Source organism: Lampetra fluviatilis, chromosome 60 (genome assembly GCF_964198595.1).
Source record: "Lampetra fluviatilis chromosome 60, kcLamFluv1.1, whole genome shotgun sequence".
Lineage (NCBI taxonomy): Eukaryota > Metazoa > Chordata > Hyperoartia > Petromyzontiformes > Petromyzontidae > Lampetra > Lampetra fluviatilis.
The window spans coordinates 1,540,333-1,568,252 of NC_136334.1; the positions used below are offsets into that span (position 1 = coordinate 1,540,333).

At 47.6% G+C, this 27,920-nt stretch overlaps 1 protein-coding gene across 2 annotated transcripts; it reads left to right on the forward strand.

Annotated features, from left to right (window-relative positions):
• The first annotated feature begins 1,593 nt into the window (after window positions 1-1,593).
• GUCY1B1 (guanylate cyclase 1 soluble subunit beta 1) lies at window positions 1,594-27,609 on the forward strand. 2 transcript variants are annotated; one of them, XM_078881178.1, is made up of 14 exons: window positions 1,594-1,749; window positions 4,287-4,360; window positions 5,736-5,836; window positions 8,646-8,764; window positions 9,288-9,485; window positions 10,811-11,089; window positions 11,958-12,074; window positions 12,639-12,766; window positions 13,088-13,285; window positions 15,260-15,341; window positions 17,692-17,847; window positions 20,034-20,174; window positions 21,671-21,825; window positions 22,883-27,609. In XM_078881178.1, the coding sequence occupies exons 1-14, from the start codon at window positions 1,747-1,749 to the stop codon at window positions 23,010-23,012; spliced, it is 1,881 nt and encodes a 626-aa protein (XP_078737304.1). In that variant the 5' UTR covers window positions 1,594-1,746; the 3' UTR covers window positions 23,013-27,609. The 2 variants fall into 2 exon arrangements, with proteins under 2 accessions (XP_078737304.1, XP_078737305.1); XM_078881179.1 differs by lacking the exons at window positions 1,594-1,749; window positions 4,287-4,360 and adding an exon at window positions 7,514-7,550 and having other exon boundaries at window positions 5,770-5,836.
• The last annotated feature ends 311 nt before the right edge of the window (window positions 27,610-27,920 follow it).

The following is a 27,920-nucleotide window of genomic DNA, read 5'->3' on the forward strand; positions in this document are numbered from 1 at the left end:
CCTGTATATTTGGAGTTAGCGTGTCTCTCTCCCCGTGGTCGCGTGGATTTTTCTCCGGGTCCTCCGGGTTTTCCCTCCACGTTTAGAAACAACGTGCGTTTAGAGTATTTGGCGGCTTTAAATGTTCACGTGACAAGCTACTTCGTTGAGCTATCATTTGCGGCCAGGTGGCTTCTGAAAAAGAGCTATATAGCTTAGTGGGCCTTATTGTTTAGGATTTTTACCCCTGACATGCGAAGATTTAAATTCCAATTTCTTCCCATATGCTATAATAGCACTTACAGGTACCCATAAATACAACGTGTTAATATTAGAGGCGTTTGTACAACGTATATGTAATTCAATTGTCACAATTTGAAGCTAATAATCACATTCACAAATTGTTATTTTTTTAATCATAACAATGAAGGGGTCACACAAGTCTCTTTGCAACGTATAACACATTCATGCGGAGGGAGCTGGTAGGAACGTTGGGTTGCTCGGTCAATGGCCAGGGTCAACGGCGGCGTGGTGTATTCCGCAAATATGGCCGACTGTGAGGGCGGGCACAAGCCGGCGTAAGTAGGTTAAACGTTGAGTTTTATAAGGGCACCACAGGGTGACCAGCCCCTCCCCACCCAGCCCCTCCCCACCCAGCCCCTCCCCACCCTCCCCACCCAGCCCCTCCCCACCCTCCCCTCTCCACCCAGCCCCACCCCTCCAACCCCCCACCCAGCCCCACCCTCCCAACCAAGCCCCTCCCCACCCTCCCCTCCCCACCCAGCCCCTTCCCACCCTCCCCACCCAGCCCCTCCCCTCTCCACCCAGCCCCACCCCTCCCATTTTTGGATTTACGACGGATGGACGTACACAATAATCCCCATGTGGGCTGGTGGAACCAGGTGGTTCCTACCAGTAAAAGCAACACATCAATCAATGTAGCGTGAGCTAAGGGAATAAAGTAAGTAATTATAGATCAATCGTGGCGTCTCTCCTGAACATTTGAAGGATAGAGCGCTCTTGTGGAAGAGTCATCAGACTCGTCTTCAGCTTTCTTTGGTTAAATAAAACCACGGCTCATCTCGAAAAACAAAATTAGTGTCGTGCGGCAGTTGTCTTCATAGGTGGTCCTAAGCCAAATTTGCTCATTCTACATTCCCATTGTGAGGACAGGTCCATCAATTCCACAGAACAACCACTTATAATATCATTATTATATACAAGTGTATAATAATTATTCTTATACACAAGTGTATAATAATATGTATAATAATGGATTTTACACGAGGGCTTTAGAGGCTGCAACCCAGAGGCTTGGAATTTGGTTTAATTGCAAGACTACAGCTTTGTGATAAATCAACTAGGCGATGTAATTATTTAAACCCAAACCATCACAATGTATATTGCTACCGGTTATGTGCCAAAATTAAACAACTTGTGCTCATTTAAATGTTCATTTGACTTTACAATTCGTTATTATACACAAGGGTTTAATAATAATGAAGGCGTGTGTAGAATATACGAATCCATCTGTCAGAGCCGGTATTGCAGTCCCTGGCATTTTGGCAACGGCTGCATTAAAAAAAAAACACAAGCATGTGTCTGAATCTCATACAGAGGCTGTGGTTGTTCCCATTCCGCAATCCCGTTGCTCCACAATCTCCCCATCCCGAGGTCAGTGGCAGCAGCCTCCAGGCGAAGCAAGAAGCGACATCGTCCGTCCTCTGCTCTCTCCGGCAACGTGAACCGACGACAGCGGAGCAAATCATGGTGAGCCAGAATCCTGCTACGCATACACCGTCAATGGATTAACGTGAATCGTGATTACCCTGTACTGTGTTCTGCATGGCCCCAATTGCAGTCAGAGGCTGACAGTGACAAGCTACCAGAGAATATTCAATGAATGCGAAAAATGTAAATGTGCCCAGCCTCGATTGATGTTGCGCGGTCGCTGATCTACGCCGAGCCAGCCATAAAAAAATATGATAAGACGGAAAACAGTCTCGAGCAAAGGAATTGGCCATTTATCCACAATGGAGGACTATCGTGAAATGAGTCTTGAGGCTCAGTGACGATTATACAGCTAAATAATGAGTATTAATTATTGTTATTACGCTGCATTGAGGGTTTGCTACAGGGTAGGGTGACGCGGACAAGGCTGGGTGAACACGAGGGCTTGAGAGGCTGCAACCCGGAGGCCTTGGAATTTGAGGGCCCACCAAAATTCACACATCCAGTTTAATATTGGTTTTAAATTGCAATACTATACCATAGTGGTAAATGCCCTAGGCAATTTGTTATTTTCAACCCAAACCATCACAATGCCTATTGCTACCCGGTTACGTGCCCAAAATTTAACGACTTGTGTTCATTTTTAATTTGATTTGGCTTTACAATTCATACGCATCACACACAAAATACATAACGAATACTGTGAACCGAGGTGGAATAACGGTGCAGTGTTCGGCATCATCGGGCATGTGTGGTGGTAACATTGCAACGGGATGGAATTGAATGCACAAATAGATGCCTTTCCAGACTCCCAAGGCTATCAGACCACGAACCCCCATCAAACGTAATCCGGCCCTGCATGCGGACACTTATGCTGTGAATATTTAGATGATTGTTTCCGAGGCTGGATATTCACAAGTTTTCCGCTCCTCACTTATTGTTCTGTTGCTCACCCCACGACCCCTCTTAATCTCCCCCTCGTAACCACCACCACCACAACCACCGTTACTGCTCCCTCTTCATATTGCCATGGCGTGGCTATCACTCATTAACCGCCATTCATTCAATCCGTCCACCATCGTCATTTACCGTCATCAATTTTCGCTTTCATTAAATTCTCGCATCATCACAGACTCGCCCTCCCCACATCGTTCCCCCTCGTCTATTTCATTCACCTCATCTCCACAATTTCATTCGCACACCATGGAACCATTCTGAAGCGCTCCATGAATTACGTTAAAGGATACGGCAAGATGTCCGAGGGTTAATTCCCACCACTGTGGCTGCAACAGGCATGCGATGCTTGAAGGGAGCGCGTCGCCAATGCCCGCGGATAGCCGCAGTTGTGGCGCTGTTGCCGATATTGCGTTAGGGGCCGTCCATAAATGACGTCACGCGATTTTAGACGATTTTTGACCCCCCGCCCCATCGTCACACGGCGTCACAAAAAGTCAGACTCCCCCTCAAATATAACGTCACAAAGCTCTGCCCCGCCCCCCCCAAAACAAAACGTGCTTCAAATCGCTTTAAACTATTGTCATTGTAGTGCGTATTTAATGTGGCGCTGCACTCTGATGTTGTAGGAGAAAACATTTATTAAAAAGTCTATTTAATTAAGTAGAACGTGTTGTCTATATTTATTTAAAGTTGCGCATTTTTACGTGACGTCACATTTCTCAACCCCCCCCCCCTCGTCACACATCGTCACAAATGTCTGACCCCCCTCCCCCAGGTGCGTGACGTCATTTATGGACGCCCCCTTACTCGATGGCACTAAACAGCTCCCGTGTGTGGTTATGGCTCTCGGTTATCCTTCAATGTAGCGAAGCATCCGGGGGGGTTGGTCATTTAGTCGTGGTCGCGGGGAATTTTGGTATTAATATCTGATAAGATATCTTTACGCTCCGCTGTTTTTAGGGGCCGTCCATAAATGACGTCACGCACCTGGGGGGGGGGGTCAGACATTTGTGACGATGTGTGACGAGGGGGGGGGGGTTGAGAAATGTGACGTCACGTCAAAATGCGCAACTTTAAATAAATATAGAATTGTTATAACAACACTCCTACAACGTCAGAGTGCAGCGCCGCATTAAATATGCACTACAATGACACTATCTTCTTGGTTCTTTCGGTAAAGTCACGTAGAAGGGAAATAATAAAATAATAAAAATAAAACATAATAAAATACAATTCTCACGACGTTTCGGCGACAACGCAAGCAGCCGTCCTCAGGTGAAGAACAGGTCTGTCGGAAAGACAGCGTCTGAATGAAACACCACCAAGCTTGGCAGCGTATATTTAAGCTGGGTTGGAGGGGGAAGGGCGCCTTGACAAAGGAATTTGCATATCAAGAGGAATTTAGCATATTTATGACAATAGTTTAAAGGGATTTAAAGCATGTTTTATATTCAAAATGGAAATGTGGTTTTGGGGGGGGGCAGAGCTTTGTGACGCCTACGTGGGTGTCTCTCTTCCCTCACGTGAGCGTCTCTCTTCCCCCCACATGCTTGTGTGTTTTAATGTGTTTAACCACTTGGCCGCGTAACATGGGAGCGCGGCCGCGCTTGTTTTCGCAGTACGGGTTTGTGAACCACGCACTGGAGCTGCTCATCCTGAGGACGTATGGAGAGGACGTCTGGGAGGAAATAAAGTAATTCACCACTTCGATCGCCTTTCAGTGACTTTGACGGCATCTGATCGACCGTGGTTCCAGGCCTGCACAACGAGATGGCTTTGCGTGTTGTCATCTCGCCATGTCACCTGTCACAATGGCAGCGCTAATTATTTTAGTGCTGTTTCTTGCTGTTTATATATATTCGTCGCCAAGGTTTCGACAACATGCCTTTCATCAATATCGCCGTTTCTTTTTAAATTTCCCTCCTCGGCTAATAGCAACACAATTTTAAACGAATTCTTCATTGTTGATTGGGCGGGAAAAAATAAATAGCCCAACACATTCGTAAATAACACTGTGGCCTTACAAAAAAAAATTACGTCATCGGCGATGTTTGAAGCAATGTCCCTTCTTCTTCTTTGTGGCACAAGAAAGGGCCATTGCCTGAAACGTCACCGACGAAGGCGTTGAGTTTGTGTTGTTACACTGTGCTTGTGGGCTACCACTGCCAACGCAGCAGCAGAATCACCGTCGTTTATATCGGATCATCTTCACGGGACTTATTGTGGGACCCCTGTTATGAACGGACGGACGGAGCAAATGCATTCAAGAATTTCAATCTGAGTTGGAAAGCGTTAAGAAACTTGCTGTTGGATGGACTCCCATTAAAGCATTTCTTTGCAAAACGTCTTACAAAGTAATTGACAAACATAGTTGGTTACGTGACCTGGTACGTCTTTAGTTTATGTAGCGATTTCTCATGTGACTGACATCATGTGTACAATGAGCCATGCCTAACTGCTTGTAAAGTTGCACTTATTGAGATACCTACAGCAGGGACGTGTTGAGCGAACTCCAGTTAAAGGACTGTTTTTTGTATTCGTACTTGCAGTGCAGCAAAACTCATACTGCGATATATACAATTTATGAAGGTACAGTCTGTTCTCCTATAACGCGGTAGTTGCGTTTCTGAAGAACACCACATCATGAAATAATGATGTAATAAATAACATGTGATATAGAGCTCAAACACAGTTCACGATAACGCGTGAGATGCTTATGCAGACCGATCAAAGACTGAGGTGCGTGGGTAGCATCTACAAGAATCCAGCAGCATCCCAATGCCTTGTGTGATGCTAAGCCGAGGCAACCGGACGACCGCATATTGCTACTCGTGCGACGTAGTTCCGTTCACTCGATCGCGTTATATCCAATTCGCATCCGAGGTTATAAAAAAATGTGTTCCCGAATACATCCATATCCAATTCGCGTCGTGAAAACTACGCGTTATAGGAGAACAGACTGTACAATAAACTTTTATCGCGATAATTATTGCATTGTGAAAACGAATGGCACCGCGGCGACCATAATCCGGACCGAGTGTGAGAGATTGTCGCCTTTGCCTCTTTAGGAAGGAAGCCCAGTTGGACCTGGAGGGGCAGTTCCTCGTGAGATTCATCTACGACGATTCCCAGACGTACGACCTTATCTCCGCAGCCAGCAAGGTTCTCGGTATGCTGCGGTTCACAACGCTGCGTATGCTACCACCAATTCTCTATAGGGGCGCAGTGATGGTGGGATGTTAACTACCTCGCCTGGTATACACGAGGTCGTGGGTTCGAGCCCGACCCTGACAACTGTTTGAAGTTTGCGTGTTCTCCCCGCGGTCGTGTGGATTTTTCTCCACATCGTCCAGTTTTTTACTTCCACGTTTATAACCAACATCAAGCGTTTAGAGCTACATGGCAGCTCAGTAAAATAAAAACTAGTTTTCGTTTTTTACAGCCGCATGTGGGGCGTTCACAAGCTGACACCAGATTACTTGCAACAAAAAGCACTCAGCCTTTGTGCGTTATGCAATAACCAATCAACAGTTCCTGAAGAACTGCACGCGCAAAGGCTGAGTGCTCTTTGTACACGTTCCTGCGTGTGTTGTTTGAAGATTATTGTTTCCCAGCCTGTAATATTAATCTGTTATAGATGGGGTTTCTAGACTTTTTACAGATTTGAATGTCGGCCATTACTTATACTGGCCTCTGTGCAGATACAATACATCTTTCTTGCCACAATGCACACAGATGGTAATTGCTTTATGTGCTCTCGAGTGAAATTAATTCCATCGCTCACGATGCACACGGCGAATCATGCACGGTGACAAATAACGGATAAATCTCATGGAAATCGAACTGGTTCCTATGATGAACACGAAACATATGAAAGTGGCGATTCATTTTCTCGTGAATATCTCAGCTGAATTTAGGAGCTTTCGTGACTGCAGGAATTATTCTTTGGTTCTTTTCGGTTAAGTCACGTCTAAAAATAAAATAATAAATTAAAATAACATATTACGACGTTTCGATTGCAACACAAGCAATCATCATCAGGTATAAAAGAAATAGCAACAAAAAATCTAACTAGAAAACTATAGACAGACATACAAGCAGACAGACATCACAACGGCACACAGAGAGAGGACACACATCGGCACAAAGAGAGGGGTTGTCTCTATGACGGTCCCTTAAATATAGAGAGGGGGGGCGAGAACGGAGAGAGGGAGGGGGCAGAGAGAATTAGCATATCAATGAGTGTACGCCAATGTACTGCTGCTGCAAGTAAGATGACAATGTGGAACGCGCACGCAAAATTGAAAACTAGGAGACAGGCACACGAAAATTAAATAACCCAGCAAAATATCGATTGCTTGTGTTGCAATCGAAACGTCGTAATATGTTATTTTAATTTATTCTTTTATTTTTAGACGTGACTTAACCGAAAAGAACCAAAGAATAATTCCTGCAGTCACGAAAGCTCCTAAATTCAGATTGAACCACTTCTACGGGGAAGTTTTAAGCTTATCCTTTTTCTTTCTGGCTATTTGTTCTCTCTGCCTGTGTCCTCTCTTTGGAATTTTCACACTTAAAATTCTAACTTAGCAAATTTTGAAACACGTAATCAACCAGGCTATGCGTTGTGTGTTAACCGACTCTCTGTGTTGTATTACATCACATTTCGATATTTTGCTGGGTTATTTAATTTTCGTGTGCCTGTCTCCTAGTTTTCAATTTTGCGTGCGCGTTCCACATTGTCATCTTACTTGCAGCAGCAGTACGTTGGCGTACACTCATTGATATGCTAATTCTCTCTGCCCCCTCCCTCTCTCCGTTCTCGCCCCCCCTCTCTATATTTAAGGGACCGTCATAGAGACAACCCCTCTCTTTGTGCCGATGTGTGTCCTCTCTCTGTGTGCCGTTGTGATGTCTGTCTGCTTGTATGTCTGTCTATAGTTTTCTAGTTAGATTTTTTGTTGCTATTTCTTTTATACCTGATGATGATTGCTTGTGTTGCAATCGAAACGTCGTAATATGTTATTTTAATTTATTATTTTATTTTTAGACGTGACTTAACCGAAAAGAACCAAAGAATATCTCAGCTGCCCATTTTTTTATGAAAAAAAATCGATATAATCTGTGGCCCAAATAAAAAATGTGCCAAGGCATGCGCTTAGTGAAGGTTATACCACTGGGTGCAACCTCGTCGTGGGAACGGCTGCTCCCTTTTATAGCGGTGTCAGAGGATGCGAAGAGATGGGACCACCAGTCAGCATTCGTACTGTATCATCGTTGTTGTTATGTAACGGGACCCCAAGTTTCTCTCGCCGGGACTAGCTATTGTGGACACGCATTAGAAACTGAAACCTCAGCAGAGACTAGCCTAGACAAAAGCGGTTGTGGCAAGTGCTGTTCGCGGTGAACCTACGAAGGAGAGCACGGCGCACTCTGAGGCGGTGCGGCCAGAACCAGGCCTGGCCACTTTTGCCGACCGACTGTCGATGTTCACACGGGGCACCAGGTAGGCCAAAACTGGCCATATGGCAGCAGCACCATGGGGCAAATACCCGGTGGGCCGGTCCATTCTGACGGCCGATGGACCCGGTCTGTGTGAACAAATTGAAAATGTGATCAGAGTAAAAAAATATTTTTTATTATTAAAATATTTTATTACCTCTAACGTATACGCTTCACTGCTTATTTATGTTCCCAGTTGGCATTGAGTCCCCATATTCGGCTGCCCCAAAGTTTATTCCACACCGGCCCCCCATTTTATTTTTTGGACCAGCCCAAATGCGCCAATAAGTGTCACAAGGCAAAATAACGCTAATATGCTACATCGCAAATCCATCTGACTTCATAACCCGAATTTTGGCCGGTGTGTGTTTACAAATGCCTGGTGCCGATTATTTTTTTAGTCCCAGCCCATCAACATTAGCACCAGTAACACATTTTCTCGCGGCCGAGTTGACCCAGAGTGCGCTGTACCGCAGGCGTGGAATCTAGCGAGATCCTGCGCACGTTCGGGCAAATGTTCGTCGAGTTCTGCCAGGAGTCGGGGTACGACACCATCCTCCGAGTGCTGGGCTCCAACGTCCGGGACTTCCTGCAGGTTGGTAAAATCAAGGCACGCTGCTTCGCAGCGGACGTTGCAGATGCTGTGACATAGTCCAAAGTTGCAAAAAATGTGACATTACCCCAGGAGAATTACTCAATTGGGAAACGCAGAGCATCATCGCCGCCTCTACTTTGAAGACTTGGCAGAACCCTCTTGAAGAGGAGTCTTGAGGCTCAGCGAGGCTTTCCTGTGTAAATAAATATTCTTGACATGTAGGCTTTCGTGAGCATTATTATCCGTAATAAAGCAATTTTTTGGGGTTAGATTTCGTAAATATTAATGTTGTAACTAACTGGCACGTATTGTCTACGTGCCTAATTGGCCGTGTTGGGTGGTGGCGGGTTGAACGACACATTTATACTTACGCGATTTAACCCCCCAAAAAATAAACCTTTACTGTGAATAACATTCTTGAGTTTTTAATTCCATCGTTGAATTGATTCTGCTGGAAGCTTTGCTTAAACCGACCGAAAACCAGAGATGCCTCTCGTTTCCTTCAATCCCGACCATCGGGCAGAACCTGGACGCGCTGCACGACCACCTGGCGACGGTGTACCCGGGCATGCGGGCGCCGTCGTTCCGCTGCTCAGACGTGCCGGGCGAGCGCGCTCTGCTGCTGCACTACTACTCGGAGCGCCAGGGGCTGGAGGACATCGTCATCGGCATCGTGCGCACCGTCGCGAGCCGCCTGCTCGGGACCAGCGTCGACATGGAGGTCGGCGGGGGAGGGGGGCTGGGGGCGGGCGGCGTCGCGGCCACGAATGGCACCGTCGTAGTGGTAGTGGTCGTGGTTGTCTCTCCAGCTGAGCTTTAATCCAATTGGCGAGGCGATCGATTGCTCTGCCGAGTGTCGGTTTGATTGTGTGTACAGCAAGGCCGTAGCCATGGAGTCAACATTGGGGGGGACCAAATCTTCCAGGGGGTCTGGGGGTCCCACCCCCCCCCCCAAAAAAAAAATCTACATTTGAAAACTAATTTCCTGCCTAAAATAAACAAAAAAAATCACTAACATATAGGATGGACTTTTAATACATTTTTTACAATAATGCTAATAGTATATTGTATTACATTGCTCTGTTTTTTTCTTTTTTACCTTTTCTTGTTTCATTGTATGTAATGGCAGAGATTAGGGATTAATAAAGTACAACCATAACCACAATCATAAAAACAGAAATCTATTTTATAACAATATATTAGGGGGACATTTTGAGCATATTTGAATATTGGGGGGACACATCCCCCCAAATATTAAAAATTCAAATATGCTCAAAATGTCCCCCCCAATATATATTATAATTACGGCCTTGATGTACAGGATGTTGAACCCCAACTATCGGCGAGTTGCTGGATCGTTAATCACCCTGGCTGCTTCACGATTCATTCTATCGAGTGCGGTGAGCTGGGGACTGGCAGCTGTACCCCGGATACGACAACAGCAGGATTCCAACCTACGCCGAATTGGTGCTTTGTATTCGTACCGTACGTAGCCAACCGCGACTCACTAGTGGTCGGGGGAAAGGACAACAAACTAAACACAAAAAGCCGTTCTAAAGAAATTAGTTTTCAATCTAGATTCTAGATGTTGCTCAGGATGATGATGACGATTACATTGACTTTGCCGGTGATAATGATGATGACGGGAAGAAAACAAGATGATGGGAATGTGCAAATGCGCGGGTAGATTTAACAACACACAAAGGTGTTGCTCACAAACAGCAGGAAGGCACAACTCCCATCATGCCGAGTGTTACGTAAAATATATTTGCTTCGAGCATCGCGCCTGTTCCTGTTGTGATGGGCTTTCTCATAATTTTACAGATTTTGGATTTAAAGTGATCTTACAGGACAATTTAAATTGATATGCCCGGACAATGAATCACGATGACGATGTTGAATAACGAGTGAACTGCGTGAACAATTCACGCTACGACAATAAAAACGATGGTCCATTTCGCTTGGTCATTGGTGGGCTTTTTTCGCCATAAGTTGACACCACCTCTCGTCCCGTCTTCCTCTCTCGCTCCCCTCGCTATACACCAGGTGGTCACCCAGAAGGGCGAAGACTCAGACCACGTGCAGTTCATGATCCGGGAAAGTGGCAGCAGCAGCGGCGGCGGTGCCAGCGGCGGCGGCAGCGGTGGAATTGGAGGGGCGGTGTCGATCGAGGAGGCCGAGGAGGGACCTCAGGCCCGTGGCCCCAGGCGCCAGCCACGCTTGGGGCCCAGCACCTTCTGCGACGCCTTCCCCTTCCACCTGATGTTCGACCCGGAGCTCGTGCTCACGCAGTGTGGACACGCGATCGCACGTGCGCTGCCTCAGGTCAGGTCAGCCGGCGTTAGTAGCGCCGCTCTCGACTTGCCCCTCACCGAAAACTACACTTGTTTTATTTTACCAGGAAAGGCCCACTGAGCTGTGTAGCTCTTTGTCAGAAGCGACCTGGCCACAAATGATAGCTCAACGAAGTGGATTATCATCACTTGGAAATGAATAGCCGCCAAATACTGAAAACGCGTGATGTTGATTCTAAATGTGGAGGGAAAAACCTGAGGACCCAGAAAAAAATCCAAGCACGCAAACTCCAAATATACAGGCATGCGTCAGGGTCAGGATCGAACCCACGACCTCCTGTAAACCAGACGAGGTAGTTAACATCTCGCCACCGTGGCGCCATTGATCGCATATCGAATGCTCGGCAGGTGTGGCGACTGGTCCCAAGATCTTCGCGCGTGCATTCCCTCGCCCATGCCAAGGGTTGTCTTCGTCTCACCCTTACTTGCGTTCGACCACCACATTGAAATTGCCCCAACAGTCTATGTGGCTATATGGGGGCATCGTTGGCTTTCCGTGTGTGTGTGTATGTGTGCACGCATGTGTCAGTGCGGTAGCATAGCGGTTAGCGGGCTGTGCTACGAACCCGGCGACCCGGGTTCGATCCTTGCTCACGGCCAACACCGGTGACGATTATCTGAATCGGTCCTGGGCCTTCCCTAGGTTTACTCAGTCTCAAATGAGTATCTGGTGTGGTATATAAACATCGCCACTAGGGAGACAAAGGCGGCCGGGCATGGTGTTGGCTACCCACCTCCTCGTGTGCCATGCCATTCTTCATAGGTGCTCGCTAACAGTACTTGCCCCAACGGTATGTTAAGGCTTTACGGGGGATCTTTGTCTCTGTGTGTCAGTGCAGTTGCAGCCCGGCAGCTGTAATCTGTTGTCCGTGTTCTCGCTCGTTCGACCGCACATGGAGTTCACCTTCAACGGGATCCTCTCCCACATCAACACCGTCTTCGTGCTGCGCACCAAGGTCGGTACCTCCAACCCAAGCGATAATTCCCACTGCTCTCTTATTGACGTTTGATTGTAACAGCGATGAAGCCAAGAGGAAGGTCGTTCAGGCCGCTGTGGACGTGGAGCCGGAGCAATGTGGACAGGCCGAAAGAGACCGTTACCGAGATCTGTCACTCAATTCGATGCAAAATTGTTCTTGAGACGGTTTCAAGAGTTGAAATCAAACTGTCAGCAACTCCATTATCGATCTAGGGTTGTCACTTACATCATTAGAGCTGCAACATTTATCGGAGGCTCAACCAGGACACACAGTGAGCTGGCATCCCCTCCCTCGATAAACCCCACCCAATTTCTCATCCAAGTTATGTTCGATAAACTGAAAACTCAACGCAGTGGTGGGATTGAAACCCACGCCTCCAAAGAGACTGGAGCCTTAATCCAGAACGTTAGATCGCTCGGTCACGATTTGTGCTGTGCTGTCATGACATTAAAAGTGGGTGTCTTGCGCGCAATGGATGTTCACGTCTATGCGAGGGCCATGTGTGGTCACTGGGGCTGTGTGTGTGGTCGTCGCCCGCAGGAAGGGGTTCTGTCCGTGGGCCCTGATGACAGTGAGCTGTCCGAGGATGAAGTGGGGAGCCTGAGACTCAAGGGGCAGATGGTGCACCTGCCCGAGGCTCAGAACCTGCTCTTCCTTTGCTCACCTAGGTGAGCGGGTTATAACAACAACAACATCATTATCATCATGGCCACCATCGTAGTCATCAGCACCATCATCGTCGTCGGTGGTGGTGGCTCTAATTCTTCAACCTGTGCTGCTGGTTGTGATAGTGCTGCTGCTGGTGATGGCGGTTGTGGCCGAATGTGGTGGTCATAATGGTAGCAGCGATGATGGTGGTGGCGTTGGCGGTGACCGTGGTTACTGGTGGCGGCGCCGGCGGTGTCTGTAATGCGACCACGTCTGCCGCCCTCCGATGCCCCCCCCCCCTTTGCAACGGTGGCGCTCCTCCTGCCGGTGGTGGGCGCCAGCGTGATGAACCTGAGCGCGCTGCTCCGCCGCGGGCTGTGCCTGAGCGACCTGCCGCTGCACGACGCGAGCCGCGAGCTGGTGCTGCTGGGCGAGCACTTCCGCGAGGAGTACCGGCTGACGGCCGCCCTGGAGGAGCTCACCGACCGGCTGCAGCACGCTCTGCGCGCCCTCGACGACGAGAAGAAAAAGACCGACCGGTGCGAGACGTCCATTCAGGCGCACGCACGCAGAGACAAGGAGACACAGGTCCCCCCCCCTCCCCACACGGCCGTTAGCGAGCGCCTACGGAGCCCGGCACGAGCCACGGACGGAGGGTGTTGTGGCCAGCGTCGGGGGCCGAAGGCCGCCTTTGTCTCTCCCACCCACTGCCGATGTCGAACAAAATTCGCCGGAGACTCCTCTGAGGCCGAGTCGACTTGGAAAGAGACCCTGGGAGCTGGTTCAGATTATCCATAGTAAAGTAGATTTTTTGGGGGGTTAGATTGCGTTAAATATATCACCGCTGATGATGGCCGTGGCCAGCAATCGACCCAGGAGGTAAACGCCCCGTTGAGGTGACTGCGGCACTCGGCGCAGGTTGTTGAATGCGGGGAGCTTAGAGGTACAGCACAATGAAGGATATGCTGCACTGCCCTCTGTTGCCCGTAACATAGTGTCCCACAGCCTATAGCATCTTGTTTGTGCGTAATGGTGGTCACACATTTGTTTAATATCCAGGATCATCCTTAAATGTTGACTTAAAACTTTCGTGACTGCAGGAATTCATATTCCTTGGTTCTTTCGGTAAATTCACGTAGATAGAAAAAATGAAAGTAAATCAAATAAAAACTACGACGTTTCGATCACAACACAAGCGATCGTCATTTTTTTGTTTTCTCTTGATGACGATCGCTTATATTGTTTTCGAACTGTCATAGTTTTTCATTTTATTTACTTTTATTTTTTCTCTCTACGTGACTTTACCAAAAGAACCAAAGAATAGGATCATCCTTGCTTAGCTTCCGAGATCTCACAGGTTCGCAAGCGTTATCTCATCTCGATTATTTTGCTGCTATAAATTTCCACGTGGTAAGCCACTTCGTCAAGCAATCATTTGTGGCCAGGTCGCTTCTACAAAAGAAGCTAATAGCTCAGTGGGTTTACCTGGTAAGATGATATCATTGCCCAGGTCGACGTAGCCCTCAAAGGTTTGGGACACAACCCGGCAGACGTTGCAAGATCTGAAATCGCTACTTTTTTCAAAAACGCGAGGAAACCCATTAGAAACATCAGCAAGGACGAGTGTTTTGAACTCGCTCACTTAAAAAAGAGAGATGACATTGTCATCCTCTCAGCCGATAAGGGCAATGCCACTGTCATCATGGATAAAACCACTTACAACAACAAAATGCAGGACCTTCTTAATGATGGCAGCTATACCAGATCCCACCAACCACCTAGCCACGAAAACCAACAATAGCATCACTAATTCGACTTCTCTAATCGAACTGACCAAGCAGCTCTCTCTAAAACCTTCGGCTGCTAGACCACCTAGGTTTTATGGCCTTCCAAATTGTTTGTTGTTGTAACGTTCTGACCCCATGACCCTTACTGGACATCTGTTCAAATAGATTTTTGTAGCTCATCGGATTCCTCCCCCAGTATAAGTAAATATTCCGATGATTCAGATTTTATATCATGAGACCTTTTTGCCAGCATCAAAGTATGAAAATTTAGAGTAGGTTTTACCCCTTCTGGCAGTAAAACAGGAGGCGTGTTAATACGTTCAAACACCAAATAGATTATACCTTTTGCGAAGAATAATCTATGCATTAACCATACATACTTGTGGCAATAACATGCAAACAAACGTGCTCTGATAATAATGTACGCATTGTCTTTGAAACTGATTGGCCTACGCCAAAGAGAGTTTTCTTTATGGCCTAGTCTCACCACCAGTGTCATACCAGAGAACGCCAAAAGGCGAACAGCACAAATATAATGGGCATATCAGAGAATTTATAACTCGGGGTGAGCAGCTATATCATGGGACCTTTTTTCCATTATCAAAGTAGGAAAAAATAGATTATATATTTTGCTGATTCTGTTCCGAGCGATTTGGTCGCCATACCCTGTGGCCGCGTTGCGCTACGTTAAACCCCTGCGTGTGCACTCTGGGTGGCCGGTCGCAGGCTCCTCTACTCCGTGCTGCCTCCATCCGTGGCAAACGAGCTGCGTCACAAGCGGCCCGTGCCGGCGCGCAGGTACACACAGGTGAGCTCTGCAGCGCGCGGACTCCACCGTCCGCACACACACACACAAACTAAACTATATAAGCTCTAGGGGAAAGGAGGGGGAAATTCGAGGCCAGATGGTCCTCCCTTATACAACAGCTGAAATAAGTTAAGCAGGATGGAGGGGTCGGGAGACATTGACCGAGGATAAGGGGCATAGCCACTGGAAATTATACGGGAGTCGGAATCGGAGAGGTGGAAACAAAAAACTCTCGTTTGGGTCGCCTCTTGTGTTTTTATTTTCTTTATATCAGGCGTGCTTTGGTTATATCCCTCTCTATCTCCCCTTGTCATCCCTTCCCTCTTACTTAAAAAGTAAAGTTACCCTGTCCCCTTTCGGTGAGACCCAGTATGGTTTGGGGCAGCGAGCCCATTCCCTATCTGCTTTTCACAACCGGTTTGGCTTAATGTTGACGGTGTGTGTACGTGCATCATAAAGTGATGTATCAGGCCCGCACATTGCCTCAATACAAAAAATATATTTTTTAACTAAACGATAAAAACTATGTTTTTATTGTACCAGGCAAGAAGGCCCCTCTGAGCTGCTATGCAGTTACTCTTTAGTCAGAAGTGACCTGGCCACCACAAATGATAGCTCAACCAAGTGGGCTCATCATCATGTGGAAACTTATAGCAGCCGAATACTCTTAAGCGCACGTTGTTTCTAAAATGTGGAAATGTATAGCAGCTGCCACAATTGATCTACAGGTTTTTGCATTGATCCCTTAGCTTCACGCTGCATTCATTGATGTATGGTTTTAATTTGTTGCATCACAATTATAAAAAAATAACAATTTGTGAACGGAATTATGAGTCTTTAAAAGTGTCAATTAAATAACAAATATGTTGTATATACACCTCTAATGTTGACGCGCGTTGTATTTAAGGGGTACCTGTAAGCACTGTTATTGCATATGGGAATAAATTTGAATTGAAATCCAAGCATGTCAGGAGTAAACATCCTAAACTAGTTCATGCTAAACTATTTTTTATTTTAACCGGTAAGGCCCCCTCAGCTATGTAGCTCTTTTTCAGAAGCAACCTGGCCACAAATGATTGCTCAAGAAAGTGGCTTATCGCGTGAAAATGTATAGCAGCCAAATACTCCAAACACTTGTTTCTAAATGTGAAGGGAAAAACTAGAGACCCGTAGAAAAAATCCACACGACCACAGGGAGAGAGAGACATGCAAATTCCAAATATACAGTAGCTGTCAGGGTCGGCATCGAAACCACGACCTCCTGCATACAGGCGAGGTAGTTTAGATCTCCTAGGGCCTAGGCACTGCGGTGCCTTACGCGAATTAGCAAGGCAGCTGGGCAGGTTGGACTTTGACGCTACCAAGACGTTCCGACGCGGCCAGGATAGTCCTGTTTTTGTGAAATTTTAAACTAAACTCTTTTTTATTTTACCAGGTAAGGCCCACCGAGCAATATAGCTATTTTTCAGAAGCGACCTAGCTATTACAAATGAACTTGCAACGAAGTGGCCTTTTACGTGGAAATTTATAGCAGCCAGATACTATAAACGCTTGATGTTGATTCTAAATGTGGAGAGAAAAACCGGAGGACCCGGAGAAAAATCAACACGAATATGCAAACTCCAAATATACAGGCGTCAGGGTTGAGATTGAACCCACGACCTCTCGTATACCCGGAAAGGTATTTAAAATCTTGCCACCACATGCAGAATATACCCAAGATTGATGATTAATCTCAACTTGCAAATTATGCTGGAATTCCTGTTGTGCTTTACTGTTTAAAAAACCTTAGTTTTTTTTTTATCTGAGTGTGATATAATTTATTTCCGGCCTGCACACAGGTTTTACTGTTGTTGAATTGCATTTTCAGCTCAAGAAAAATTTAAGATTGATGTTGGTGTTGTGTACATGTATTACTCTTTGTCAATCCATTCATGGGTGAAAGCCTCTCCATGCCAGCTGTTTGGCAATACTTCACCACACTGGTGAGTGTAGGTGTCCCAGGATCAGTTCAGATATCACTCGCCACTACTGTTAACTGCGGCCAGGAATCAAACTCAGGCCACCAGATCTGTAGCACCGTGCGCTAATTACCACGCCGAGGCTAAGGCTAATACACAGCTGCGATCGAAATCTGAGATGGTATTGGGGCGATCGCTAGGTTGGGTCAGCCTTAAATGAGTACCTGGTACAGTGCTTGAACATCTCTGGAGACAAAGGCGGAGGCCGGGCACACACCGCCCCCTCGTGTGCCATACCGGCCTTAATAGGCACTCGCTAACAGCACTTGCTCCCGCAGCCTGTGTAGGTCACACGTGGGGAGACATTTGTCTTTTTTACCCGCGTGCAGGTGACCGTGCTGTTCAGCGGCATCGTGGGCTTCCAGGAGGTTTGCTCACATCACGCCACTGCCACGGGGGCCATGGTGATCGTGAGGCTCCTCAACGACCTCTACACGCGCTTCGACTGCCTCACCGACCCACGTCGCAACCCTCACGTCTATAAGGCGAGACCCTGACCCTGATCCCGGCTCGAACCCTCACATCTACAAGGCAAGGCCCTGACCCCAGATCGAACCCTCACACTCATGTCTACAAGGCGAGACCCTGACCCTGACCCTAGATCGAACCCTCATTCTCACGTCTACAAGGCGAGACCCTGACCCTAACCCTGATGTTTACAAGGCGAGACCCTGACCCTGGCCCAAACTCTCATCCTCAGGTCTACAAGGTGAGCCCCAGACCATAATCTAACCCTAACCCCCACAAGGCGATATTTTAACTTTAACCATAATATCATGTCAACGAGGTGAGCCGCTGACCCTGACCCTCAAGTCTACAATGTGAGACCTTAACCCTGACCCTAATCCTCACGTCTCCAAGGTGAGACCTTAACCCTCACCCTCACGTCTCCAAAGTGAGACCTTAACCCTGACCCTTACGTCTCTAAGGTGAGACCTTAACCCTGACCCTAACCCTCACGTCTCCAAGGTGAGACCTTAACCCTCACCCTCACGTCTCCAAAGTGAGACCTTAACCCTGACCCTCACCCTTACGTCTCTAAGGTGAGACCTTAACCCTCACCCTAACCCTCACGTCTCCAAGGTGAGACCCTAACCCTGACCCTCACCCTCAGGCCTACAAGGTGAGACATTAACCCTGACCCTCACCCTCACGTCTCCAAGGTGAGACCTTAACCCTAACCCTCACGTCTACAAGGTGAGACATTAACCCTGACCCTCACCCTCACGTCTACAAGGTGAGACATTAACCCTGACCCTAACCTTCAAGTCTATTAGGTGAGACTTTAACCCTGACCCTCAAGTCTACAAGGTGAGACATTAACCCCGACCCTCACCCTCACGTCTCCAAGGTGAGGCCCTAGCCCTGACCCTCACCCTCACGTCTCCAAGGTGAGACCTTAACCCTGACCCTAACCTTCATGTCTCTAAGGCGAGATCTTAATCCCAGCTGTCACCGAGTGCTGGATCATTAATCACCGTGGCTGCCTCGCGGTGAAGTCTCTCAAGTGCGGTGGGGTAGGAACTCGGCAGAACTAATGCTTTGTATTTCAGCAGTCATAATTGTCTAGAATTTAAGACGAAGGCTTTGTATGGAATTACGTTGAAATTCGTTTTGCACTGTACATAGCCAACCGTGATAATTGGAGGTGCAGTTTTGAGTCTATGGGCAGTGTTGAGTCAATGGGCAGTGTTGAGTCAATGGGCAGTGTTGAGTCTATGGGTAGTGATAATTGGTTCTTTACCCTTCTATCTGGCAACAAAACTGACACCTTTTTACAAGGAGTCATGTTTGCATAGACCGCAATACCTGCAGTCATAATACAAACAAAAAAACATAACTCTGATAATGTGCACTGTCCTTAAAGTTGATTGATCCACACCCGAGACAGCTTTCCTTAGAGCCTAGTCTCATATGGGTTGGACCAGATGACGCCAAAGGCTCTAAGGAAAGCTGTCTCGGGTGTGGATCAATCAACTTTAAGGACAGTGCACATTATCAGAGTTATGTTTTTTTGTTTGTATTATGACTGCAGGTATTGCGGTCTATGCAAACATGACTCCTTGTAAAAAGGTGTCAGTTTTGTTGCCAGATAGAAGGGTAAAGAACCAATTATCATATTTTTACTGGCAAATGAGGTTCCCATAGTGTCTATGGGTAGTGTTAGTCTATGGGCAGTGATGAGTTTATGGGTAGTGTTAGTCTATGGGCAGTGTTAGTCTATGGGCTGTGTTGAGTCTATGGGTAGTGTTAGTCTATGGTCAGTGTTAGTCTATGGGCAGTGTTAGTCTATGGGCAGTGTTAGTCTATGGGTAGTGTTAGTCTATGGGTAGTGTTAGTCTATGGGCAGTGTTGAGTCTATGGGTAGTGTTGAGTCTATGGGTAGTGTTAGTTTATGGGTAGTGTTAGTCTATGGGCAGTGTTGAGTCTTTGGGTAGTGTGGATTTTGAACTTCGTTCGCACCATACGTAGCCAACCGTGCTAATCGGAGGCGCGGGCAAGGACAACAAACTAAACACAAAGCTCAGCCTCAAAGAAATTAGTTTTCAATCCAGATTTAAAAGTGCTTTGGCCACCGAAGAGAAATCTCAAAGCTTCTTCTGTCTCCTAAAGCCAGATCCTGCTGTTGCTGCCATTGACGACGACTGTGGTGGTGGATTCTGCGTGGCAGGTGGAGACGGTGGGAGACAAGTACATGACGGTGAGCGGACTGCCGGAGCCGTGCCCGCACCACGCTCGCTCCGTGTGCCGCCTGGCGCTCGACATGATCGACAGCGCGGGCCGCGTGACGGTGGACGGGAAGGCCGTGCAGGTGAGCCGCGCGGGGGTCTGGGTGATGCCGGGGAGAAACAGAGAGAGAAAACGAGAGAGAAAGAGAAATGGAGAGAGGGGTGTTCCCTATTTAATAGGAGGAGGTGACTAAGCCTTTGCCATTGCAGAGCCAACGTCTTGAAACAACCGCTGTTTCCTTCATCCCTGAACATCGTAACATCTTCCTTCGAAAAGTATCCTGAAGCAGTGGATTAGTGCCGGACACAACCGCGTTTGTCAATGTGAATTGTAACTCTCATCCTTACCCGTGTATGCACCGATTGTCCAATGTCAATGTGCAATTGTATTGAGGGACTACTGCTGTGTTGTCTTCGTGTGGTCTGGGACTGTTTTTGCCGTTGTTGTGCTGCCTTGTGCAAGCTTAGGAATCGGTGTACTTATGCGATTTGAACTGGAAAACTTAAATCTATTTTATTTCCTCATTTTTAGTGATCTGCTTACCTTTCCTATACTTTGCACTCCTGTCGTGTTTGTGTATTATTTGTTCGTTGTCACTTTCTGACCCCGTGCCCCTACTGGGCCACTGTGAAAAATAGCGCTGTAGCTCATCGGATTTATTCAGGCTGAGTAAAGATCCCGATTCTTCTCATTTACTGGGTGAGGCCAATGTGGATCCTGTCGGGCCTCACAAGCTAAGCAGGTTGGTGCCTGGACAGCGCTTGTGTAACAAGACGTTAAAGACGGTCCGTTATCAATTATTGTAGAAATGTCAGTCATTGCCCTTTGGCTGAGTGTTTGTCTCGGGAAGATCCTGACTGGTCAGGCGGAACAGCGACTGATGATCGATGGGTCTGTTGGTCTAGCGAACGAGCGTTTGATGGGCTGAGAGATGAGGCGGGAGTTTGGTTTAAGTTGTTAACTGTTGAGAGAAGCTGCTAGGAGGGGTCCTGAAAGATATAAGGCATGGGAGAGGAGAGAGCTCACGGTGGTGAGATCTTAACTCCCTTAACTGGCATGCAGGAAGTCATGGGCTCGATCCCGACCCCTGACGCCTGTATATTTGGAGTTTGCATGTCTCTCTCCCCGTGCTCGCGTGGGTTTTTCTCCAGATCATCCGGTTTTCTCCCTACACATTTATAATCAATATCACGCGTTTAAAGTATTTGATTGATATACATTTCCACGTGATGACGAGCCACTTTGTTGAGCCATCATTTATGATAGCCTGGCCACTACCGAAACTGAGCTACTCAGTGGGCCTCACCTGGTAAAATAAAAATTGTTTAGTAAAATTAGTTGTATAGTTTAGTTTAACGGCCTACCCTTTGTTCGAATAACGTCACCAGTTTTCTTAATGTCCACCGCGTTAACATAGAGTACCTGCAGTAGTAACCAGGGCGTCCGCTCGGCTCGCAACCACAATCCCCCGCAAAACGCGCTGCCGCCCGGCAACGTCGCCAGCCCGCGCTGGGGCTCAACGAGTGGACGAATGCTTCTGCGGTGGCGGTGACGCGTGTGGTGGGGCTCGCGTGACAGATAACGATTGGCGTTCACTCCGGCGAGGTGGTGGCCGGGGTGATCGGACAGAGGATGCCCCGGTACTGCCTCTTTGGCAACACGGTGAACCTGACGAGCAGGACCGAGACGACGGGACGGCCGGGGAAAATCAACGTGTCCGAGGACACTTACCGGTAGCGGACTTACCACCACCACCACTCACCATCGCTCGTCGCCGACACCAGCAACAGCACCACCACCAACACTTCCTCCTCCTCCTCGACCACAGCAGCAGCAAATACATCACCCTTGAGAAATCACCATCATCCCCTCCTGAACATCCTTCCATCATCAATCAGTATTTAATCTTGATTTTCAGCTTTCGTGACTGCAGGGATCCACACTCTTTGGTTCTTTCGGTAAAGTCACGTGGGTAGAAATAAAACAAAATAAATCACGGCGTTTCGATAGCAACACAAGTCATCGTCTTCAGGTGAAAATCGCGATAGCCGCGATGTCTCCGATAAGCATGGTTGGCTACGTACGGTGCACGAGAATTTCGATGTACATGCTGAACGCTCTCGGCATGGCGCCATTTGGACTTGGCAGCGCTGTCGCCGTTGTCGCTGCTCGTGTCGCGCCCGTGACGCACACGAGACAGTCGCCGCTTTTGCGACTCGCCACCGACAACGGAACTCACGGTCGGCATCTGCCGCCACGGCCGACGTCGTGTCCACGAGCAGCGTCGCTTTTGCCATTGACTCGGCGGTCATAGCTGCCGCCACGATTATGCGTGCATTTAAACATTCTCATCCCCCCCCACGTCGCACTCGTCACCTCCACCATGACGCTCATCACCGACGTCACACTCGCCACCACATCGTCATCACTCTCAACTGCACCATCATGCTCACCCACCGACATCGGCATCGCATGCACATCACACCACAGACAGCACACTCACCACAGACATCACACTCACCACTGTTATCACACTCACCGACTGGCATCATGCACGTATGTATGTTAAAACTTCTTTCGCACTGTACGTAACCAACCATGGCAATCGGTGGTGCGGGGAAGGACGACAAACTAAACACACAAAACGCCGTTTCAAATACTCACCCGCTGACATTAGAATTACACACATCGTTATCGCGCACTCACTGCTGCAATCATCACAATGGCACTCACATGAAGCTCACATTCGCTTACGTCGCTCATCGCTGCCGCCGCTGTTGCCTTCCGCAGCTGCCTCATGACCCCAGAAAACAGCGACCCCGACTTCCTGCTCCAGCACCGGGGCCCCGTGCCCATGAAGGGGCGAAAGGAACCCATGGGCGTCTGGTTTTTGTCCCGAGTAGCCCCCAGCGAAGCCTAGACCCGTTCACCCCTGCACAGAGAATCAATCGAGCAAGTCCACTCGGCACCCTAGCCCATCGTCTTTGCAGTATTTCTATCTCTTTTTCCACTTGCGTATCCGAGCCGTGCTGGCGCCGGGTCAGGGAGCGTGGGCTGCTATTCCACCGCTCAAGCCGAGTCGTGCCGCTTACGTCACCCCCAATTCGCGACGTCGAAACGCATGTAGCCAACGCGGAGTTGTACACTGACAGGCGTCGTGCCTGCACATGTCATTAGCCCCACCCCTAGCGCGGCTTGGGCCTGAGCCAGACTCACACGTGGTCCTGTGAGGCCGGTGTAGCGTGGGTCGGTAATGCGCAGTGGAAAACCACCCATACCGTGCTGACCCCCTGCTGGCACGGCTCACACGTGCAAGTGGAAAGGGGCTATTAGAGTGTCCCCTTTGCTATCCTAGTGCGTTTTGTATAGGCCAATGACTGAGGGTGGGTTGTTGGATCGCGTCGAGACGAGAGTTGTGAGACTGTTTGGTTTTGAGAGTCGTGATGGTGATGATGATGGTGACGACGACGATGGTCTGTGTGAGACTCCCCCCTCTTTGAGTTCATGGGGATTTGTTGGACGATGCTTCACGATGCAGGTCAGCACAGGTTGGTGAAGTGGTGGCGGGGTGAGTGGGTGGGCCCATAACTGGTTCAGATTCCACTCATCTCTAATGGGAGACACGGCCTGGAATCAAACAGTTCGCTGGGTTCATAGAACACTGCACCACTGCTTCTCCCATCTATTCTATATTCTTAAAAACTGTCTATTTTGCCAGTATTATAATCGCATACGATATTTGTGCTCAACTCAGTGCTGTACTATATTATATAAGTGTTCTTTCTTGTCAATAGAGATTATTATAATTATCATTGTTTTTTATATAAAAAAAATATTTTTGCCCAGGGGGCGCTGCCACAGTGACGTCATGGTGAGCGTCAACGGACTTGCAACGGGGAGGTCGCCGGTTCGATCCTATCTCCCGGCGCGGCAGTTTGAAACGATGCCACGCGATGTTTAATTTACCCCCCCCTCCCCTCCCCCATCACCTCCATCCTCCCTGGAAAGCCGACTCGACTAAACGCGTCGTCCACATTCAAGTTCAGCCGCCACCGTGCCTGCCACTCTAGCATACACATCCCCTCCAATATTCAAATATGCTCAAAATGTCCCCCCCCCCCAAATATATTGCTATAAAAAATTGCTATGCTATGTAAATAAAAACAACTATTTGCTAAACCTTGGCCACAATATCTGGACTTCATATAACAATGCATAGATTTCTGTTTCTATGATTGTGGTTATGGTTGTATTTTATGAATCCATAATTTCTGCCATTACATACAATGAAACAAGAAATGGTAAAAAAGTAAAAACAGAGCAATGTAATACAATACACTATTATACATTATTGTAAAAAATAAATAAAAGTCCATCCCATGTGTTAGTGATTTTTTTATATTTTAGGCGGGAAATGAGTTTTCAATATTTTTCTGGGTTGGGACCCCCAGACACCCTGGAAGATTTGGTCCCCCCCAATGTTGACTCCGTGGCTACGGCCTTGGTGTACGCACGTTGAACTTGAGATTCGACGCGAAAATTCCACCGTGTGCCGGAGAGAGGCTGCAGAAGGAAAATCGGCGCCGGATTCCTTCTTGAAAATATTTCAAGCATCAACGTATGTTGAACTTCTTTGGCACCGTACGTGGCTCAACCGTGCTAATCGGGAAGTGCCAACAGTGGAGGCGAGGGTTGGTCGATCGATCGCACAACCGTCGTGAAACTCCTTTCCCGAGGTATCATACCCCTGGCTCGCAAGCAGAAGGCAGTGCAGAAAGTTGTCAATAATATAACAGTTTTTTTAGATTGGATCGCGTAAATGTCAATGTGTCGATGAACCAGCCACCACCCGACACAGCCAATTAGGAAGGTTTGTCATGTAAACAAAACGTGCCAATTCGCTACTAGTACAGCACACACCGGCTGTGTGTTGGAGAGTAAACCCACAACAAGTAACTAATTGGCATCTTTGTTCACGTGACAAACCTTACTAATTGACTGTGTCGTGTGGTGGAAAGTTGACCTATCAGCATCTGTCCCCATCTTTACGGGGGGATAGAGTGTTGCCCCCTCGCGTGCGTGGGTTTTCTCCGGGCACTCCGGTTTTTTCTCCCACACAGAAATACACACGAGTCATCGTTCATTGACTGAAAATGTAAAAAAACAAAGTAGGACCCTCCTGAAAATGTGTACAACGAGTCAGTGTGTCTCTCCGGGATAGATAGATGAGTAAATAATGACAGGGACTCCTCTACTTACGAACATTCGACTTAAGTACTCTCAGAGATACGAACAAACTTGCCCGTATGTCCAATTGTCTGTCCGGACCGAGAGTGGTAGATGGCAGCGGTGGCATCTACATCTGCTGAACGTGAAGAACCAGTGGCATCTACATGTGCAGAACATGAAGAACCAGTGGTATCTACATCTGCAGAACGTGAAGAACCAGTGGCACCTATATCTGCAGAACGTAAAGAACCAGTGGCATCTACATCTACAGAACGTGAAGAACCAGTGGCATCTTCATCTCCAGAACGTGAAGAACTAGTGGCATCTACATCCGCAGAACGTGAAGAACCAGTGGCATCTACATCTACAGAACGTGAAGAACCAGTGACATCTACATATGCAGAACGTGAAGAACCAGTGGCACCTATATCTGCAGAACGTAAAGAACCAGTGGCATCTACATCTGCAGAACGTGAAGAACCAGTGGCATCTACATCTGCAGAACGTGAAGAACCAGTGGCATCTACATCTGCAGAACGTGAAGAATCAGTGGCATCTACATCTGCAGAACGTCAAGAACCAGTGGCATCTACATTGGCAGAACGTGAAGAACCAGTGGCATCTACATATGCAGGAGATAATACAACTTTTAAAGCCATTCCCCGTGTTTAGTGCACATGCCGTACAACACGTTTGAAATCGATAGGAGTAAAGTTGGACTCACGAACAAATCGACTTACGAACAGACATCTGGAACCTAAATAGTTCGTAAGTGGAGGAGTCCCTGTACTTGACTTTTTTATCACGCAGGTCATGCAGTAGCCATGTTGTTATATGAATGCTTTGTACGATTTACTTATGGGGTGTTTCATTTAAAGTTGATCCACGTAGTGATGTTCGTAACGATTGTCCAGTTTGCGTTTCATTTCTTCACCGCACGTGCGATGATTCACGGATTGAAATAGATTTACGACACGATTCGAATCGTGCATTTAATTATCAATGAATTATTCTTATTTAAATATCTTGTATGCGAACATTGTATATGTTTAGGCTAAAGCAGGGATCGTGAAATTATTTTTCCTTATTGAGTACCTGGTGCGGTGTGTAAAGTCATCGCCACTGGGGAGACAAAGGCGGTCGGGCGTGGTGCTGGAAACCCATCCCCTCGTGTGCCATAGTGCCGGCCTGCAAAGATGCTCCTCGCGAACAGCAATTACCCCCCAACAGCCCGTTTACAGGCTCCACGGGGGATTTTTGTCTTTGCTTGTAGTCGCAATTTAGTCAACGCGGAGTCAATTTCGAATCTGGCAGAGTTGGACCGTGACGGAGGCGACCGAGCATGCCAAATCGGAGACGATATTTTCACCTCGAAAACGTTCCCTCCTGGTGCCGGATGAAGCGAGTGCGGGGCCTCTTGCATTTGTTATAAAGGGGCCCTAAATAACATTTCAAACATAATTATTAAAACACTCATTTTTAACTTGTATAGTAAAGTAATTGTATTTTTTCATTTCCTGTACAGCCAGATAATACGACAAATCGCGAACCTAAAACACTCAGTCGTTCATAAAAGTTGAAGGCGGTATAGTACTATAGTAATAGAGCAATTTCAGAATCACTGAACCGGAATTGATAGCTTGAAAGCATTTAGCGCGGGGCCCTTAAAAATCCGGGGCCCGTAGCTACATATGTAGCTACTTTTGTAGCCAGTTTTGGTCCTCGGATAATCCGGCACCGTTCCCTCCCCTCTCATGCCCGATTAGTGTGGGGCTAAAGATACTTTTCCCAGGGACACTGTCCCCTTCTCTGTTCGTCCTCGCCTGGGTTACACGAAATGAAACTTGGGATTAATATTGTCCGCAAGAAAAATGTTGGGGCGGCAAGGGTTCGTGTGGGCCTTGGGATGTGTTATGAAGTGAAGTCGCAAGCCCATAGGTTCATTTGCACCGTACAAAGCCAACCGTGCTAATCGGAGGTGCGCCGTAGAGGAATCCAATGATACAAATGAGATTAAAACAGAATGGATTAATTGGAATGTGACTCTACGGATAGTGACACATCAAATTACTGGGCAGGACAGGGGTGGGGGGGTGAATTGTCAGATGATGTAGCAGCAGCCAATGATTTTACAAGACCTTATTCCCCCACGATGACAGCACAACCGTGATTTATTTAGTCGGACCAAAATAACTCTATATTGTACATGAAGCTTCATTGCGTATAAGATTATATATATGTATGGAAATAAACATGTGCTTGTTACATTTCGATTTATTTTGTCATTTGTACAAAGTGTGTCTCGCAAAATGTTTTGTCAAATCACAGAAGCCAAATTGGAAATACATTAGGCGGTGGTTGCAGTGCAGCAGTGGTTGGTCAGAGCTGAGCGTAGGTGGTGCTTGGATGGGTGGCGACCACCATGCATAACAGGTGCCATAGGCTGCTGCCGTGCTACGCAGCGGACAGCAGACGGCAGTGCAGCAAAGTCCATTATTTTAATCTCGATTTGAAGTTTTCGTGACTGCAGGGATCCATTCTCTTTGGTTCTTTCGGTAAAGTCACGTAGGTATAAAATAAATTAAATCACGACGTTTCG

Coding starts and splice junctions, on each gene's coding strand:
- GUCY1B1 (XM_078881178.1), top strand. Junction 9,486..10,810: donor GGACCAGCGTCGACATGGAG/GTCGGCGGGGGA, acceptor GCTATACACCAG/GTGGTCACCCAGAAGGGCGA. Junction 17,848..20,033: donor GCAACCCTCACGTCTATAAG/GCGAGACCCTGA, acceptor TCTGCGTGGCAG/GTGGAGACGGTGGGAGACAA.